Genomic DNA, 19,895 nt, shown 5'->3' on the forward strand with positions numbered 1-19,895 from the left:
TATTTATTCCTATTTTCTTCAGGACTCTGAGATGTTCTTTCAGGCGCTGACCAAGGTCCGCCTGCCTCAACATGACTACGCTTGTTGGCTATACTGGCTAAGGCTGATGGGAGTTGCAATCCAATAAGACCTGGAGAATGACATATGACACTCCCCATCTCTAGGCTGTATACCATTTGGTTCTCCATAGACTTGATCTTACGTCTTTAACATATGCTACGTCGGAGCTTAGTATTTTGAATTGCAAATCCTCTGCTGGGTAGAGGATTCTGGGAGGTGTAGTCCAAACAGTGACTCAGTAACTTCTTTGTGAGAGTGACTAGATAGAAAAGGGAAAGCAAAACCCAATGCCTTTCTGTATTTGCTCTAAAAGCTGGTTTGTGGAGGTAGACTGCTTCTGAATTCCAGCAAATTTCTGCTAAAAGGTTTCTCTTTTCCTTCCTAATGTGGCCCTTCAAATGTTGCTGCACTGCAGCTTCCTGCATGTTGCACCATTGGCTATGCTGGCTAAGCCAGCTGGGAGTTGCAGTTCAACAACTGGAAGGCTAGATAATTCTTACCCCATTTTTGTTATATTGCCTTTCCAAACTGGGAAAGCATTGGGTTCCAGTATTCTTCAATGTTACCGGATTGCAATTCCTATCAGCCTCAGCTGGCATGGTTAGGAGTGATAGGAATTGCAGTTCAGAATATCTGGAGGAGCGCAGGCTGAAACCGATCCTGACGTACGAACCTTTGTTTAAAGAAAGGGGCGACGAACGAGTATCCTTCCAGACATTGTTGGATTGCAACTCCCATCATGCTCCTCTTCATGCACCTTCCGTTTTCCAATTCCAACCCAAACCCAGACTGGCATTGTTACACTCTTGAGTGGGAATGCCAACTTGTCAGCCTGCCTTCTCCATGCTCCTTTGCCCTTAACTGCACTGTTTGCAGAGGAGCAGTCCAGGTGTTGATTTCTTGGTCAGTTGGCAACTGAGCCAGGAAAGTGTGGCATCTTTTTTTTGTAATGCAAATGAAACCCAGAGTTGGGCGTCTGCAATCAGGCTCGATCCATCGTCTCTTGTGATGTTTTATTGAACAATGTGTACCTTCCCCACACCCCCGTGGTTGGTTGCGTCAATGGCAACCCATGGCTCGGCGATGCCTCGTAATTGTATCTCGATCTGAAAGAATCTTATTACTGTGGCAGGACTAAGGCGCAAACATGGCAGGAATTCATAAGAGGCTCTCTGGCTCCTGGTGTCCCACCGAAAGGCTTCCCAGGAGGTCTTCATTAGCCCTGGCTACAAAGGACATGAATCACTTTCAAGATTTGCGTTGGGAATCAGAGAGAAGGAACCATCAGGTCAAGGCTGGCAAAAGGTTTAAAGCACAGGCCCTTCTGATATCATTCGACTGCAACTCCCATCAAGTCCAGTCGGCACAGCCCATAGTAAGGGATGTTGCCAAGTTCAAGACTCAAAGGTTGGCAGGAAAGGTAATGGCTACAGTTTATTCTGGGATAAGGAAGATATTTTGATGACGAACTGGACAAACAGTTGATGTGCAATACGGACTTTCGCCGCCTTAAGTCGCTATATTGGGAGAAAGGTGGGATATAAGATAATAATAATAACAACAATAATAACTTTCCCTTGTTGATTAAAGGAGGCATTGGAGGAAAAATGGCGAGGGAAACTGCGGAATGGTCTTCTCTTTTTGCAGAACAATGCACCCACTCACAGGGCTGGCAAGACGATGGATGTTTTCAAGAGTTTGGGGCGTGAGTGTTATTATTATTATTATTATTATTAAAGTTTATTTATATAGCGCCACAAGTTTACACACGCTTTACATAGTCATCAACCAACCTACAGGTAAAACCTGCCTACGATGTACGCTCTAAGATCAAAAGCAGCAAAAACGAGAAAACAACAACTTATCCAGAGAATAACTCTAAAACAAAAGACTATAAAACCATACACACTTAATACTGTCACCCCTCCACTTTTGCGGGGGATTCATTCCGGGCCCCCCGCAAAAACTGAAATTTGCGTATATTCAAGCCCCATTTCCCACCTCCGTTTCCCGCTTGCGTACATGCAAGAGACACAGATCTCAAGTCCGCGAAAACAGAGGGGTGACTGTACATATTTCCCAACTGTCAGAAATCAGGTTGTGAGCTGGAAAGCTTCCCTAAACAAAACCGTCTTTAATTCGGATTAAAGTTAGCTAAAGATGCAACAGTCCGTAAATGTTTGGGAAGGAGGTTCCAAGTACAAGGACTGACCATTGACTCTCTTCACTGGATCTTGCTCTGTCTGACTGTTTCCTATGTTCAAACCTTAAAAAGAGTTCAAAAGATTCAGAGGTGATAGTTGCAACACAGCAGTATTTTATCAAATCATAGAATCATACAGAAGACACCCCAAGGGCCATCCAGTCTAACCCCCTGCCATGCAGGAGCTCACACTCAAAGCAATATTTAGCAATAGCAACTATATTTCTGTAGTGCTTCTCAGCGCACTTAAGCACTCTCTAAGCAGTTTACAATGTTGGATTCCAAGCAAACATCAAGTTTGAATTGCAAATGGACATTAAATTTCCTTGACTTTGAAAATCTCCCAGTGACTGCATGGCCAAAAAAAGGTGAAGGTGCCAGCTTGCAGATAGCTCTCCCTACTATCTGAACCAAGACCAGAAACAGAAAATGCAGGCCTAGGACTAACATCTCCCATTTTTTTCCCTCCCGTTTGGCTGATGAAGGAGCCAGTGCGACTTCATAAGCTTGCAACATGTAATTGTGCATTTTGGTTGGCCCCATAAAGGTATCGTTGTTTGGATGTTATCGGTTTACAATGTGCAAACCCAACAAGCTGGGTACTCATTTTAGCGACCTCGAAAGGATGCAAAGTTGAGTCGACCCTGAGCCCCTGCCTGATATTTGAACTCACAACCTTATGATTTGTGAGCGAGTGCCTGCAATACTGGCATTTCACCACTGTGCCATGTTTCATTTATACGCCACCTTTCTCCCAGAGTGGGACCCAAGGCAGATCACAACCAGAACTAGTTAAAAACAATAACATTTTGAAACACAATTAAAATTAGAAAAGCAGGGAAGGAGGCAGCCTAGCCTCCTGTGGAGGTGTTTTCGGAGGTTGGGAGCAGCCACCAAGGAGACCCTGTCTCTCATGTCTTCACCAAGCAAGGCTGTGATGGTGGCTAGACCGAGATTCAGTGGATCTTAAGACTGGCATGTTTGTATATAGGGAGATATGAAAGTTCAGACCTAAACCGTTCCATCATCAGATGTACCTGATAGGACAAAGACGAGGGCCTCCCTTACCAGATCTTCCCAATTTTATTCTATTTATTCTGCATTTTCTGCTTCTAGCAGGATGCAATTAAACCTAATCCCTCCCACAAGAAGCCCGGATTATGGCCTGTCCGTTCTTCTTATGTAATCTTCCGTGTGTCTGAAGCGTGCTTACCAGGAAGAAATAGGTCAGGGGAATGACATGGAAGCACAAAAGCAAGAGAAGGCAAGTCGTCCCCGCACCCTTTGAGCCCAGCATAATCTGGTCAGTGTGTTTCTCAATCTGATTTTTGGTTACGGAGGAGCAGAACGGCAGCACAAAAAGGACGAAACGGATGAAAATGAAAGGAACAGAGATAACCAGTTGAGTTCTAGATGAAGGGACTTAGAGCTATAATGGGCCACAAATACAAACCCAAAAGCTTTCAGAAATATTAATCCTATAAACCTAACAGGATTAGGATCCAGAGATATCCCTCCAGGATGTTGCAAGCTTGGGAGCATCATAAATCTGTTCCGCTGCCACAGAAAGCGATGTGTCCCATAAAGATGCCTGGTCTGAGTTTTCAAAATCTGGAGTCCTTTTCGACATGATTCCATGACTATCATGTAATGAGTGGCGGCTCTGGGTTTTCTATATTAATGTTGAATATCTTTGGCTTCTAGAATGAGATGAAACTGCCTTTTGTCATCTCACCTGGCACCTACTGCCATCAGGAGTAGAGGCACAGGTTCAACAGGTTATTATGGCCACATTTGCAGATTTAATTATTCACAGATTTGATTAAAATGTTCTCTATAGGAATCTCTAGATCCTCCAGCAGGACTCCATCATCAAAGTTGACCAAAGAGTTGCGCTGAAGGACCTACGAATGCCTACAGAAGTGTTCTTTCTTGGAATTTCTAGGTTCTACAGCATGAGTCCATGGTCGAAGTTAGCCACAGTTATGTGGAAGGACCTACAAATGTCTAGAGGAGAGTTCTCTCTAGGAATATCTAGGTCCTCCAGTGCAACTTGATGGTTGAAGCTGACCATAGGGTTATGCTGAAGGACCTACAAATGCTTAGAGGAGAGTTCTAAGAATTGCTAGGTCCTCCAGTGTGACTTGATGGTCGAAGTTGACCATAAAGTTGTGCTAAATGCCCTAGAGATTCCTAGAGAGAATATGTCTCTAGGCATTTGTAGGTCCTCCAGTGTGATTCTAGGGTCAACCTCTGACATACGTTGACCATAGAGTTATGCTGGAGGACCTAGAGATTCCTAGAGCAGTGTTCTCTCGGGTAAAAATACTGATTTTTTAAAATTTATCAATTTTTAAATTGATGTTTAATTTTTTAATATGCAGTTTTCCCACTTTCACGGGTGTCCTGTGCCCCTAACCCCAGTGAATAGGGATGGCCCACTGTATTTCCCTCTGCTGTACAGCCTTCAGAGCCGGAAGAGGTCCAGGAAGGTTGGCTGGGCATCATAGTTCATGGGTCAGAATGTCTGGAGATGATGGGAATTGTAATCTAACGTGTTTTAAAAAGGCTGGGGTTGGGGAGGACTGGTTTAGACTGGTAGTCTGCAGCGGAGATGGAAGCTGGGAGACGTAAATGGGAAAAGGCGCACTCTTGAGCTATTACCAAAATGGGATGGGGGTGTTTAAGACCATTTACAGGAAATGAATTAGACCTTCGCATCGCAGGAGGGACCCTCCATTAGGTTATTAGCTCCCGACTCCATTAAATCTAGACCATTATGTCCAGGATCTAAGAGTACACACGTCTGCGCCTTTGTAGGACAGAGAGTACTAAGCCCCAGAAAGCTGCAGGCCACACAAAAAGGTAGTTTTCTGAAGAAAGGAGAGATCAACCTGTCAGAAGGAAAAATGGTTTGAGATTACGGCATGCAAATCATGAAAGTGGAGTGGCAAATGCAGTGCTGATGCGCACTGAGTTGCACAATGTTGCCATGTATGGAGACTTACGCTCCTCCGCCAGTTTCTCCACAGTCTGGAAAAGTGGGGACAAGGGAAAAAGAGAAAGTTTATATTTCTATATATTTATTTCAAGGATTTATATATCCTGCCTTTTCCCCACAATGGGATTCTCAAGGCTGGTTGAATAAAGTTAATTGAAAAGTGTGGCTAGATTAAGGGAGGATAAAGACTGAGAGGTGCTTTCTGCCGCCCAGCGGTTTTCGGCTCATGATTAATTCTAATAATAACAGACTCATTAGACAGATGCTCCGAGAGCGAGAAAGACACAGATCAGAGTCAACCATTTATTGGGCAGGGAGTGAGGTAATTCCTGCCGCCTTTGGCCCGCGGGCATCTGCTGGGCCTTGTCCAAAATGATGGATGAGTCTCTCTCTTTCTCGTGCGTGGCGCTCTCTCTATTCCACTTAATTCTTCCCTGCGCTTGCCAAATTGCCATCACAGAATAAACCTCGCATCAATATTCCACCGGCATCCTTCCCCTCCGTAGGCTTCGCGCACTCCCGAGGGTGCCACCGATGCCAGCTTGGCACCCAAACTTTCTCCGGCGCTCGGAGACGGAGCAGAAGCATTACCTCTCGTCTCCATCCTCTGAAAACCTTCCTCTGTTTCATCCGTTTGTGTGGGTTGCTTGACAGGTTGCATTGCTTGCGTTGAAGCCGAAGGAAGGCGGTCGCTCATTGTGGGTTTTTCTCTGACAGTAGCGCAACGGAGAGCTGCCGGATCGCAACTTTCTCCCCCGTAGCTGCTACTTGCTTAGGGATAGAGCATCCGCCATGGACCGATGCCACTGGGGATCCATCATCCTCATTCTCTGCCTGGTTGTGGCAACCCATCGGGGTTGGGCTGTGGCCGGCCGGGCCCCGCAGGAGTTCCCACTCAAGCCCTCGTACCAGGGCCACGAAAAGGAATTGGTAAGTAATGTGGGGTTTGTAAGTGAGAGTTGTTGGGTTGGAAGGCACCCTAAGAGGCCACCTACTCCAACCCCTAGCAGAAGCATGGACTCTGTAGACCATTTGAGGAAGGAGACTTCAGTCTACGAAAGCTCACGCTGCCAATTGCTTTCTTTCAGTTAGTCTCAAAGGTGCTACAAGGCCTTCCTACATCTGTAGGCCACTGTTTCTCAAATGTTGGTCCTCCAGATATATTGGACTTCAGTTCCCAGAATTCCTGACTGTCGGCAACTTTAGCTGGGGCTTCTGGGAACAGAAACCAAAAACATCTGGAGGACCAAAGTCTTGGAACCAATTGCTGCAGAAAATGCATCTCGACGGTTGCATCCATCCCAACTTGTTTTTAAAAACATCCAAGGAAAGAGAGTGTCGCTGGTCCAAGACACACTGCAGAAATAATCCAGTTTGAGACCGCTTGAGCTGCCCTGGCTCAGTACTACGCAATCCTGGGATTTGTAGTTTTGTCAGACTTTTAGCCTTCGGTGTCAGAGAGCTTTGTTGCTACTACAAACTAGCATTAAGCCAGGGCAGTGAAAGTGGTCTCAAGCTGGGTTATTTCTGCAGGGTGTTTTGGAGCAGAGGATCAGAGTTGAAAGGGACCTCATGAGATATCTAGTTCAACCCATGCTGAATGCAGGAACCAACTCATAAGTATAGCTGTGGAGGACAAAACGAAGGAAGAAGAACTCTGATCCCCAAACATTTTTTATTTATGAAGGCAGACTTCTGGCATTTATGTTATTGTTGCAGGAGAATCTTTTTAATGGAATATATTCTGTCTTTATCTCTTGATGGTCATAATTGAACATTTTTAAATAGTGATAATTGAACATTTTTAAAACGGGACTTTATTTAATGCTTTTGAAACACTAGTCCTTTTAGCCTTTGCTGTTGTGTGCCTTCATTTCTGACTCATGCCGACGCTAAGGCAGGGTTTTGGAAGCAGGATTTGTTCACAGGAGGTGAGCTTTGCCTTTGCCTCCCTCTGAGGCTGAGAGAATGTGATTTGCCCAAGGTCACCTAATAGGTTTCCATGGCCGGGCGGGGATTCGAACCCTGGATCTCCCAGGATCTGAGCACAAACCATGACACCAGGCTGGCTTTCTCAAGGTTTCAGTGTCCTTTTTTCTTAACTTGATTTACATCAATGTGAGATATAAATAAAATAATTATCTTCCCCCTTCGGTTCCCAAATGTCTCATATTGCAGTAATTTTAAAATTCAGCTGGACGTTTGGAAATGCAGTTGAGAGAAAAGACGAAGGGACCCAGGGAATTTAAATAGAAGAGTTCTAGGTGTGAATGATTTCTAAAGTCTCGCTCTCCGCAGTGCTAGAAATTTGGGGACTGAAAGAAAACGTCATTGTGGGGCAGAATTCATATTTGGAGGGCAATGTCCTCATTTTGCACTTTGTAGCATTTGAAGGATACCTCAAGATCCTTGAAGGTCATCTAGGCAAACTCCTGTCCTTTGCAGGACCCCACAATGACAACGTCCTCTGAATCCACCGTAAAAGGCAGGCAACCAAAGGCTGTGGATTTGTTATCCTGGCTGCCATTGAAAAGATTTTCCCTTACGGTGCTCAGGTGAGATTCTTAGAAGAGGAACAAAGCAAAAATCCCCCTCAAAACAAAAAAAACAACCCCCCAGATTTTATAATCATAGCTATTTTATTCAGACCCTGCGTTTCCCATGATACCCAATTCTCATAGTGGCTTATAGAAAAATAGAGAAATGCAAAAGCAATCATGTTGCATCACAGAGTGTTAGATTAAGGGTGTATCTACACAGTTGAAATAATTCAGTTTGAGACCATTTTAACTGCCATGGCTGTACCCCACAGAATCCCAGAGTTTCTGGGCTTTCTCTTTGGCAGAGGAGGCGAAAGACCTTGCAAAATGACAAATCCTAGGATCCTGAAGGACAGAGCTGCAGCATTTAAAGTGGTGTCGAAGTGCCTTCTTTGTACAGTGTAGATGCACTCTTCAACCCTGGGGGTTGAGGGTTCGAATCCCTGCTCAGCACTGCAGAATTAATGCAATTTGACATCATTTTAACTATCATGGTTGTATGCTATGAAATTCTGGAATTTGTAATGTTGGGAGATACGGTGGGTCCTTGTTATCCGCTGGGGTTTGGTTCCAGGGTCCCCTCCATGGATAACAAAATCCACGGATGCTCAAGTCCCATTAAATATAACGGCAGAGCAAAATGGTGACCCTTATATAAAATGGAAAAATCAAAGTTGCTATTTGGAATTTAGACTTTTTTCTGAATATTTTCAAGCCTTGAAATCCATGGATAAAAAAGTCAGTGGATAAAAAATCCATGGATAAGGAGGGCCTGGTATCAATCTGTATTAGCTGCACTGTAGATGCAGCCTGAGCCTATTCAAGACATGCACACTCCAGTTTTGGTCCTAGCCCCATCCACTGCCAGATCTGCAACAAAGGCTTGGATCAAAAGGACCCAGACTTCATGACTTGTAAACTTGCAATGTATTTATTTTATTAAATCCTACCAGCTGGAAGAACTGCAGGAGGTACTGGAGAAGCTTCAGCATAAGAAAGTCTCTACTTGGGAGAAGAAATTCAACCAAGTCCCCAAGGTAAGTGGTCAGGCGAGAGTGTGGCGACTGCATCTCCCAGAATCCCCCAACGAGTAGGAGATTTGAAGCGGAGGAGCAAAAGTACTTATCGTCTTCATCCATTTCATTATTGATGGATGAGGTTGGCTGCCACTCAAATGCATCCGAGGAAGTAGAGCGCAGTCCAGGAAAGCTCATGGTGCCAATGTCTTTCTTTCAGTTAGTCTCAAAGGTGCTACAAGATCTATTTACGTACCCCTTTAAACAGGGAAGGATTTTAAAGGGGGCTGAGATTCTAGGCTGCATCAAGAGATGTATAGTGTCTAGATGGAGGGAATATCTGTTTTTCCGAAACACCCTCTTCTCTCACACACTCACATATACTCCTTCGAATGCCTCTTTTCTCTTTCTCTCTTTTAGACACCCTGCACCCCTTTCCACACATGCAGATTCTTTCTGACTGGTTTCTCTTGTCAGTAAATAGACACAAAGCAGAGTGGGTGGTCTTGTCATGAGAGTGCTTTGGTTGTACATTCCTCAATGGCAGGGGGTTGGAAGAGATGACCTCTGGGGTCCCTTCCAACCGGAGGATTCTCTGATAGTGCTACTCTATTCTGCTTTGGTCAGGCCTCACCTGGAAGACTGCATCCAGTTCTGGGCACCACAATTCAAAAAGGATGTTGAGAAGCTGGAGCGTGTCCAAAGGAGGGTGACTAAAATGGTGAAGGGCCTGGAAACCATGCCTTATGCTTAGAAGAAGAGGCTTAGAGATCTGGGGATGTTTAGCCTGGAGAAGAGATGGTTAAGAGTTGATATGATAGCCCTGTTTAAGTATTTGAAGTGGTGTCATATTGAGAAGGGAGCAAGCTTGTTTTCTGCTGCTCCAGAGAATAGGACCCGGAGCAATGGATGCAAACTGCAGGAAAAAGAGTCCACCTCAACATTAGAAGGAACTTCCTGACAGTAAGGGCTGTTTGACAGTGGAACATATTCCCTGGGAGTGTGGTGGAGTCTCCTTCTTTGGAGGTCTTTAAACAGAGGCTGGATGGCCATCTGTCAGGTATGCTTTGACTGAGAGTTCCTGCCTGGCAGAATGGGGTTGGACTGGATGGTCCTTGGGGTCTCCTCCAACTCTAGGATTCTATGATTCCGTGAATGCCAACTCATTAAAACACATTGGAAACATAATACAAAAAAGTTGAACATAGCGGACGCCACACTAGAATAGCCTCCTACTACATGAATTAAGAGCCAAAGGCCTGTCTAAATAAAGAAGTATTTACCTATTTATTTACCTGATATGATCTGCCCTGTTTAAGAATTTGAAGGGGTGTCACATTGGGGATGGAGCAAGCTTGTTTTCTGCTGCTCCAGAGAACCAGACATGGAGCAATGGATGCAAGGTACAGGAAAAGAGATCCCACCTAAACATTAGGAGGAACCTCCTGACAGTAAGAAATACATATACGATTTATTATTATATAAATATTCCTAAAAGAATACAAATACAGATAATCATTTGAGAGGATCTGTATTTGTATTTTTAAGGAGTATTTGTATATATTGAGTTTTAAAAAATACAAATACAGATTCTCTGACAGATGATTATCTGTATTCGTATTTTTAAGGAATATTTATATGTATTTTTTACTTCTTTTAGAACTTTTGTTATTGTATATAGTATCTTGTACGCTATATTTTGCTGTGGCCATAATAAATACTTATGTCACGTCCAAGTGGCAGGATTTGAAACAGGGTCTCTCCAGGCCTGTTGGATTTTTAATCTGTGGACTCCAATTCCCATCAATCCCCAGCCAGCATGCTTGAAGATGATGGGGATTGTAGTCCCTTCATTAAAAAACTTTTTTTTGTAGGGCTGAAAGTCATAGGGAACTGCCATGTTCTGCAAAAACACAGCCTCAGGCCACATGCGGCCATGGGCCACATATTGCCCACCATTTTGCCTTTACTTGACTAAATGTATGAGGGGGGCAAATTTTCATCAGTGGAGTGGCATAAAATGGGCACACACTCGGTTTCTGGAGCTCTGTTTAGTCTCCGCTGTCTGACACTAATAGGGAATGAAAAAAGGAAGCAATCTTAAAAGCCTGTTCCATCTCATTAATCCTAGGCAAGTTTTTATTTAAATCTGTCGTGTTCGTGAGATGCCTCCTGCGCTGAAAAGGGCACCATTATTGCAGCTCAGAGAGTGTGGAAGTCTAGTTTAATTTTAATAACTGACTTGAAGACAGGCGATTCGTCAAAGTTTACTGTAGACGGGTGAACCTCGGCTAGGACGTTGAGAGTTCGAATCTACTCTCTGCCTGAAAAACATACTGGGGAACATACAGCGAGCAGGAGCCTGAATTTATAATTGGGCATATTTCACATTTCCAGTGAGAATAAAAGGTCTGACCAGTTATGGGACTGGTTGAGGTGGCTGTTGTTAGATGGAATATCACCCCGTAGCACTATGTGAGAGTTAGAAGAAGGATAAGATAAAACCAAAGTGAATCCCATGACATTTTAATTGCTCACAGTCACTGTAAACCTCATAAATATGCAAGGGTTCATTTATTATTACCCAACTTTTCCTCCAAGGCTTCAAAGTGACCGCCAAAGTTATTCCCTCCTTGTTTTAGGCTCACAACAACCCCATGAGGTAGGACAGGTAAAGAGACAAAGGACTGGTCCAAAGCCATTCTGTGAACTTTCCGTCTAAGTGGCGGGATTTGAAACTGGGTCTTTCCAGGCCTGTTTGTATCTTTTTAAACCACTGGGCTTCCCTGGACTCCACTTCCCATCAGACCCAGCCAGTATGCTTAAGGATAATGGGATGTGTAGTCCAACCGCAACTGAAACTAAAAAGTGAGAAAAGCTCTTTTTCCCAGAACTAACGCTTTACTTACTCCACGCAGTGCTCCTTCGGTGACCCGTGTGCCGTTAGGAAAGGTTCCCGGATCGGCAAACTCTGCGACTGCCCCCGCAGATCTGCCTGCAACACCTTCCTTCTGAAATGCTTGTGAAACTATGGGCCGCGTCGTCGCACTGCGTCTCCTCCCCACTGCCCCCCACATCGAGGAATTCATGCTTTGTGCTTCGTCAGAACACACAACCACCCCAAGAAGGGAAGAATAAAACGGAGGAGAAGCTCGGCTTCATTGGAATCCAGGAAAAGGTCTCGGCAGTAATAAAAGAGTGATTCTAAGCATGTGCAGAGTGCTACTTGCTTCCTTCCCTCAATGCCAAGAGAAGGAAAAATAACATTTTAATGTAAAGGAGGTGGGCTACAGGGACTAAAAACCAAACTCCAACCAACCCAAGATAAAGGCAGGTATGTAGGATGGACCTGCCATTTCTCCCAACACTGGGCTACCAATGCTCTCAGACAGAGACGAGGGGAGTTTTTGGAATACAATTCCCATCACATTTGGGCGGGGGAAGAGAAATGCACAGATATAGGATGGGTGGCACAACAGTAAATGTGAAAGGGATCTAGGAGTCCTAGTAGAGCACAACTTGAACATGAGTCAACAGTATGATGTGGCAGCTAAAAAAGCCAATGCAGTTCTAGGCTGCATCAATAGAAGTATAGTCTCTAGATCAAGGGAAGTCATAGCACTACTCTCTTCTTCTTTGGTCAGGCCCCATCAGGAACACTGGGTCCAGTTGCGGGTGCTACATTTCAATAGGGATATTGATAAGCTGGAGCATGTCTAGAGGAAGGTGGCCACAATGGTGAAGGGTCTGGAAATCACGCCTTTTGAGGAGAGACTTAGGGAGCTAGGTATGTTTAGCCTGAAGAGAAGATTAAGAGGTGAGGTGATAGCCCTGTTTAAATCTTTAAAAGGATGTCATATTGAGGATGGAGCAAGCTTGTTTCCTGCTGCTCCAGAGAATAGGACCTGGAGCAATGGATACAAGCTATAGGAAAAGAGATTCCACCTCAACATTAGGAAGAACTTCCTGATGGTAAGATATGTTGGATAGTGGAATACATTGCCTCTGAATATGTTGGCATCTTCTTCTTTGGAGGTTTTAAAGCAGAGGCTGGATGGCCATCTGTTACTAGGAGTGCTTTGACTGTTTCTTCCTGCATGGCAGAATGGAGTTGGACTGGATGCCCTTTGGGGTCTCTTCCAGCTTTACTAATCTATAAAATACTGGGGGTGCTGGCTGTAGCAGCAAAACTGTAGGAGTTGGGTTCGGGAGATTCGAGTTCTAACCCTCTTCCCAAGCCATGAAATTCTCAGGCCAACTTTGGACCAACCTCTTTCTGCCTGACCTACCTCACTGAGTTTCTGTGAGCATAAAAATGAGAAGGAAACCAGGGATGTCATCTCCCAGCCTGGAAGAAAGGAGGAATAGAAATATACCTCATAAATCAAAAATAAATATGGTGACATTCCTAAGGCTCCCTTCCCCAGAACAGAGATTTCATGTAGGCTTTCCCTTGCCACCTTCCAACCATCATCTTTTTTCTCCTTGCCTTTGGCTATGTCTGACTTACCAAATGACCACAGCCACTTTTTGGTTTCTGCAAAACCGAGATGAAGCCCACAGCACCGTATACCCAGAGGGCTTTGTGCCAGAAACCTGCTATAAACTCAACAGCAACACTTTAAATCCAGTTTACGTTTTGCACACAGCAGCATAGGAGGATGCATTGAAAGACAAAAGAGACCATTCAAGAGCAGTATGTGAACAGAGATTTTTTTAAAAAACAGAGTTTTAATGTGACTGTGTGCGTTCGTATTTCAGAAGTCCAAAAGGAGCTTAAAGGTTATGTGACAAGGGCCTGAAAACCAGTTACTTCCCTGTCTCATTGCAAGACTTTAAAAAGATGCTCAACAATGTCAATAATTTAAATTCACAGTGCCACGACCAAGAAGGGGAGGCGGGGGGAGATTCCTTTAAGTCCTGCGCTGGCCAGGGAAGGAACTGGGTTCAGATTTCCAGGTAGAGGATGTAAAACAGGTACACGAAGGTGTTGGGGAGGGAAGGATTTCAATACAAGCGCCAAGGATGCTGAGAGACATGACATGGCTGACCTCATTTCACTGCCCCAATCTGGGTTACAGTGCTATCCAGAGTCCCTGTAATGTTCACATGGGAAGAGCATACCCAAGGGGCCAGACAGAAGCAACTGATGTCCGTCCATGGAAAGGTGAAAAGCCCCCATTTGGTGACCATCCTCCATCTTGAAAGGGCCCACGGCAAAAGGCAGCCACCACTAGATGGATTCAATCTGCTTGCGGACTTTCTCCAAGGCCTTGCGGTCAAGGATGCGCTGCCGACACACCACCAACAGGGCAAAGATGGCCGCCGTGCTCAGCATGGCCCCTTCAAACTTCCAGAAGAGGTGGGTCTCCATCTCGGTAGAACGGCAACTACAAGGAGATGATGGGGATCAAGCAGGGGAGATGGGGACACAGAGCCACGTGGGTCAGAAAGGGTGGCTGAGACCCGACTTTGGAATCAGGGCATGTAAATTCTGTTATGTGGAGTTACACATGAACTGAGCAAGTTTTGGGTTGAAAGGAAATGTTGCAGAACCCAAACAGACACCCAGCCCTCCATTCAATGCACTGGCAAATCCATGGGCTGTATGAAATGCACAGCCATTTACAATAGCACCACATGCACAAGTCTACGTCTGCAACCTCAAACTGAATGTGGATGTTCCACATTGGACAAAAATCACCACCACTTTCAGTAAGGGAGATTTTGCATACATAAGACACCAAGAGGATGCCAGTCAATGCTTACTCCCTTCCGAGGCTGAGGTTCCTAACTTGTGGTGAGATCCCATGAAAGTCTACAGATGGATCTCAAGGGGTCTACCAACCAGGCATAAGCAAAAGAAATTACTCTACAACAGCAGCTTAGTTATGAATACTTAAGTAAGTAACATCTCCCATGACCTGACCTTCCCAAGCCCATCTTCACAGCTTGTAGCTGCACTGAGCAAAGGAGGCCTGTGAGGACGTTTCCAACCTCCTTGCACCAGTGAGTAAGGCTGCAACATTCAGAAATGTCATAATTCCCTACTGCTAGTGGAATGAGATCTGGAAACATCTTCCTCACACCCAGATTGAAAGCTGAGCAGAACTCCTTTGCTCGATGCAGCTGGTTGTTAAGGTGGGTTTAGGGCGCCTTTTACGATTGTGGCAACAGCACCATGATCATGATTTCTGTAAAGTGCCATGCAAATCTATGGCGCTGTATAAATAAACATTAATAATGACTATACAGTCATAACCAGGTACTGGGGCTTCAGGGTTCACTCTCCCATTGCATTGCACTCACCTCTTGAATTCACCCTTCTTGGAAGCGCTACAGTTGATCTGCTCAATGAAGCCAGTCACGCTGCATTCTGGCATCGTTTTCTACAACCAAGAGCACAAGGTTGTTAAATGCCACTCTTTATTCCCATTGAGGAAAGCACAGTACAGGTTGAGTATCCCTTAACTGGAATTCTGAAATCCAAAATACTCCAAACTGTCCACACAGGTGGCTGAGACAGTGGCACATTTGCTTCCTGATGGTTCAGTGAACATAAACTTTGGTCCAAAACACACTACAGAAATAATCCAGTTTGAGACCACTTTAACTGTCTTGGCTAGGGAATCCTGGAGATTGTGGTTTATTGTGACGCCAGAGTTCTCTGACAGAGAAGGCTAAATGTCTCCCAGAACTACAGTTCCCAGAATTCCCTAGCATTCAGTCATGGCAGTTAGAGAAGTCTCAAACTACTGTAGGTTATTTCTGCATTGTGTTTTGGACCTTCATTCACAAAATTATGAAAAGTGTTATGCATAAAATTACCTTCAGGCTATGTTTATAAGGGATATATGAAACATAAATGAATGCTTAGACCGGGTCCCATCTCCAAAATATCTTATTACATTTATGCAAATATTCCAAAATCCAAAAAAATCTAAAATCTAAACTACTTCTGTTCCCAAGCATTTCAGACAAGGGAGACTCGACCTGTACTTCTAAGCTGCCTTCCAAAACAGAAAAGGGATGCTGCAAGGCAACATTTCCATTTCTAACTTTCAGATGATTTCAAAATGCAAAGCATCACAAGCAGCAAGATTAAGAATAGCAGGGAAACAATATTTTAAGAGAGGGATAGCAAAGTACACTTGTCCCTCCATATTAGCTAGGGTTAGGGGCACAAGACCCCCATGAATATGAAAAAAATGCAAATAACAAAATGTTTTTACCTGAGAGGACACCTCTCTAGGAATCTCTAGGTCCTCCTGTGCAACTCTATGGTCAACGTCCAACAGACACTGACCACAGAACTGCGCTGCAGGAACTACAAACGCCTAGCAGAGTCTTCTCTCTAGGAATCTCTAGATCTTTCAGTGCAACTTTTACTTAAAGTTGACCATAGAGTTGCACTGGAGGACCTAGATATTCCTAGAGAGAACATATTAATCAAATGCATGAATAATCAAAGCTGTAAATATCAGAGCCGCAAATATGGAGGGATAAGTATCAAAAAGTGATTTTTTGAGAGGGGGTAAAATGCCCAGAATCCTCTAGTCACTGAACACAGTCCGTCTAAATCTAAACAAAAAAGACCAAATGCCTGACTTCATATCAGGTGTCCACTTGGGTTTCTATTTCAATTAGTTCTTTCCTCAACACCATGAGGACTATTATTATTGTTGTTGTTATTGTGTCTTTAAGTTGTTTCTGACACACAGTGAATCTAGCACTGTATCGTCTTGGCAAGATTTGTTCAGAGGAGAGTTGCTATTGTCATCCTCTGAGGCTGAGAGGGTGTGATTTGCAGGGATTCCTCCTCACTTCGCAACCACCCAGTCCTCCCCGTCTGTGGTCCTCAGTGCTTGGTCTTCCAAATATTTTGGACTGTATCTCTCAGGAACCTTGGCCATCAGGCTGGGGCTTCTGGAAAACAAAGTCCAAATGTGACATTGAAGGCTTTCATGGCCGGCATCCAGGTTTTTTGTGGGATTTTTGGGCTACGTGGCCATGTTCCAAAAGAGTTTCTTCCTGATGTTTCGCCAGCATCTGGGGCTGGCATCTTCAGATAAAAAATCTAAATGCCTGGAGGATGAAAGTCTGAGACCTGCTGCTGTATGTGACCAAGAAAGGGAGCCACTTACAGTTTGAAAACTCGTGCACGGGGCACACTGCAGTGTCACCACAAAGTCTTCAGTCCGCCAGCATGGAGTAGTCCCCAACGAATTAGCTGCAAGAAAATCAATAAGTCACTGGTATCAAGGGAGCCATGTTAAAGTCGGTGATAAGAAGGCTTCAGAAAACAAGGGCCAGAGGCAAGCAGCTGTCCATGCTCCTGACACCTAGCTCTCCTCTCTCATAACATATTTTATTACATTTTCTAAGAATCATAGAGATGGAAGAGACCACAAGATCCATCCAGTCCAACCCCATTCTGCCATGCAGGAACTCTTAATCAAAGTATACCCGACAGATGGCCATCCAGCCTCTGTTTAAAGACCTCCAAAGAAAGAGACTCCACTTTTAACATCCTACTGTCTGCTTACCCACATGCCAGCCTTCCATTCTGCTTTGGTCAGGCCCCACCTGGAATACTGTGTCCAGTTCTAGGCAACACAATTCAAAAAGGATGTTGAGAAACTTGAACGTGTCCAAAGGAGGGAGACTAAAATGGTGAAAGGTCTGGAAACCATGAAGCCCTAAGAGGAACGCCTTAAGGAGCTGGGGATGTTTAGCCTGGAGAAGAGAAGGTTAAGAGGTGGTATGATAGCCCTGTTTAAATATTAAATACTGAGGAGCGAGCAAGCTTTTTTTCTGCTGCTCCAGAGAATAGGACATGGAGCAATAGGTGCAAGCTCCAGGAACAGAGAATCCACCTCAACATTAGGAGGAACTACCTGACAGTAAGGGCTGTTCGATAATGGAAGACATTCTCTCGGAGTGTAGTGGAGTCTCCTTCCTTGGAGGTCTTGAAACAGAGGCTGGATGGCCATCTGTCTGGGATGCATTGATTGAGATTTCCTGCATGGCAGAAAGGGGTTGGACTGGATGGCCCTTGCGGTCTCTTCCAACGATTCTATGATTTTCTATGATTGTCCTATTAATCTTCCATCATTCCACTTTCTCAGCTGTTTGTTAAAATGCCCCAGTTTCTCTCTCCTTCTCCCACTTTCCTCCTTTGTACTCGGCTTAATTCAACGGCTGCAAAGTGAGCCCGAAGTGCAAGAGAAGCTTCCTCTCAACTAACTCAGCAGAAGAAGGAGGAGAGTTATCCACTTGGATTTCTACTTCCATCAGTTCTTTCCTCAACGCCACAAATCTTGCCCTTCCCAGCAGCTCAGACACAAGCAAACTGCTGCAGCCTCTCCTAGCTTGTCTATTACCTTCCTCATTAATAACTTCCGCCATCTTGACCACGCTCCGATGTTGTTTGGTAACATATATTCCGGCTTTCATCTGTGAAAACCCGGGGGATTCAAGAAAAATGCTGCAAAGGTAAAGCTGTTCTTGTTGAGTTTTGCACCATTCTTTTTGAATCTACTGGAAGGCATGTCTTTTTTAATGTACCTTTGGCTCCATACAGACAGGCCAAAATAAAGCTGCTTTGGGTCACTTTGGAGGTATGCTGTTTAAATGATGCATGCGTTCCAAGAGTCCAGAAGCTGCGCCAAAGCCATGATCCAATCCTAAGGACTAAAGCACAGTTTTGGTGCAGCTTCCGGACTCTTGGAACGCATGCATGATTTAAACAGCATACCTCCAAAGTGACCCAAAGCAGCTTTATTTTGCCCTGTCTGTATGGGGCCTTTAATTCTTTCTGAATGTTCTATGTTCTTTAATTGTACTGTTTCTTAATGTTGTGAAGCTGCTCTGACTCCCAATTCTGGGGAAAGAGCGGGATACAAATCAATATAATAATAATAATCACGATGTCTCAAAATGGAAAAAGCCAGAAACAGAGGCCTGAAAGATACGCAATAATAATAATAATAAGTTTTATTTATAGACCGCTATTCCGCAATGATCATAGCGGTGTACAGTAAAAATTGCAATAAAGCAAGCGATCGTCCTCTTCTTACCTTGGCTTTTCCCCTCATTCTCAAAAGCCACCTCCGCCAACCTGCAAACAGGACAGACAAGGGAAAAAGTAACTTTATCAGGGGGGAAAGAGTATTGATACTCTCGGTTCTTCCCAGTCCTACTTGGGATTTACTTATCTATCTATCTATCTATCTATCTAGATATATATCCACCCTAGGGTTCATTTATTTCTGTTTATTATTTATTTACAGTATTGATACTCTCGGTTCTTCCCAGCCCTACTTGGGGTAAATAAACCACCCTGAGGTTTATTTATTTATGTAGAGTATTGATATTCTAGGTTCTTCCGAGTCATACTTGGGATTTACATATATATATATATATATATATATATATATCCATCCTGGGGTTTATTTATATTGATTGATTTACTTATGTCGAGTATTGACCCTCTGGGTTCTTCTTTTGAATGACTACAGAGAAGGATAAGACTGTATGGAATATTAGCAATGGAACGAAAGGCATTTATTGTTAGAGGACTAAGGGAAGTAAGGCACAATCACTTTGCTCTTATGATGTGACACATTTACACATAACTTATGATATATACATTTTAATTTATTAGTATTAGTACAGTAGAAGAATTGGAAAAGACTCTATGAAATGTGTTAATTTTGTTTGGAAAAGAAACTGAAATATCTATAGATAGAGATATATAAAATTATATATATATATATATATATACACACACACACACAAATCCCATCATGCCCAACCAGGGGATAATGGGCCTTGTCATCCCTCCTCCTTCTCCTCCTGAGACCCAACTTGCTTTTAATTATGACAATCTCTGCATGAGAAAGTGGAACCAAATAGCCCCACATGACTAGGGCTGTCACTCCCATAATCCCTCACTAGAATGGTTAGGGGATGATGGGATTTGTAGTCCAACACACCCCAGAAACATCAGAAAGGCCCTTCCCAGCCATCCTCAGGGGCTCTGACATTACCCACAGCCCCTTCTTTCGTCCCTT

General features: G+C 44.1%; 3 protein-coding genes across 4 annotated transcripts in view; 1 reads left to right on the forward strand and 2 right to left on the reverse strand.

Moving 5' to 3' along the window:
• SLC39A1 (solute carrier family 39 member 1) overlaps nt 1-2,296 on the reverse strand; it is a 39,248-nt gene extending 36,952 nt beyond the window's left edge. The window contains exon 1 of the mRNA XM_089483338.1: nt 2,273-2,296. The gene's annotated coding sequence lies outside the window, so the exon portion shown is untranslated. The remainder of the gene's footprint in view (nt 1-2,272) is intronic.
• The window catches only part of JTB (jumping translocation breakpoint), a 34,138-nt gene that overhangs the window by 13,575 nt on the left and 668 nt on the right, over nt 1-19,895 (reverse strand). The window contains exons 2-5 of one of the 2 annotated variants that reach the window (XM_089483336.1): nt 18,900-18,940; nt 16,965-17,050; nt 15,130-15,209; nt 13,428-14,210 (exon numbers count right to left, since the gene is read on the reverse strand). In XM_089483336.1, coding sequence (XP_089339462.1) covers nt 14,054-14,210; nt 15,130-15,209; nt 16,965-17,050; nt 18,900-18,940 — 364 coding nt within the window. In that variant the 3' untranslated portion in view covers nt 13,428-14,053. Of the gene's footprint in view, nt 1-13,427; nt 14,211-15,129; nt 15,210-16,964; nt 17,051-18,899; nt 18,941-19,895 lie in introns of those variants that run through there. The other variant, XM_089483335.1, reaches the window with a different exon arrangement.
• Nucleotides 5,538-13,119, forward strand: LOC149301880 (cocaine- and amphetamine-regulated transcript protein-like). Its single transcript, XM_089483339.1, has 3 exons — nt 5,538-6,194; nt 8,758-8,841; nt 11,739-13,119. The coding sequence occupies exons 1-3, from the start codon at nt 6,057-6,059 to the stop codon at nt 11,844-11,846; spliced, it is 330 nt and encodes a 109-aa protein (XP_089339465.1). The 5' UTR covers nt 5,538-6,056; the 3' UTR covers nt 11,847-13,119.

The sequence above is a fragment of the Sceloporus occidentalis genome, unplaced genomic scaffold (assembly GCF_023333645.1).
Source record: "Sceloporus occidentalis isolate IW3139 unplaced genomic scaffold, rSceOcc1.0.p SCAF_20, whole genome shotgun sequence".
NCBI classification, from domain to species: domain Eukaryota; kingdom Metazoa; phylum Chordata; class Lepidosauria; order Squamata; family Phrynosomatidae; genus Sceloporus; species Sceloporus occidentalis.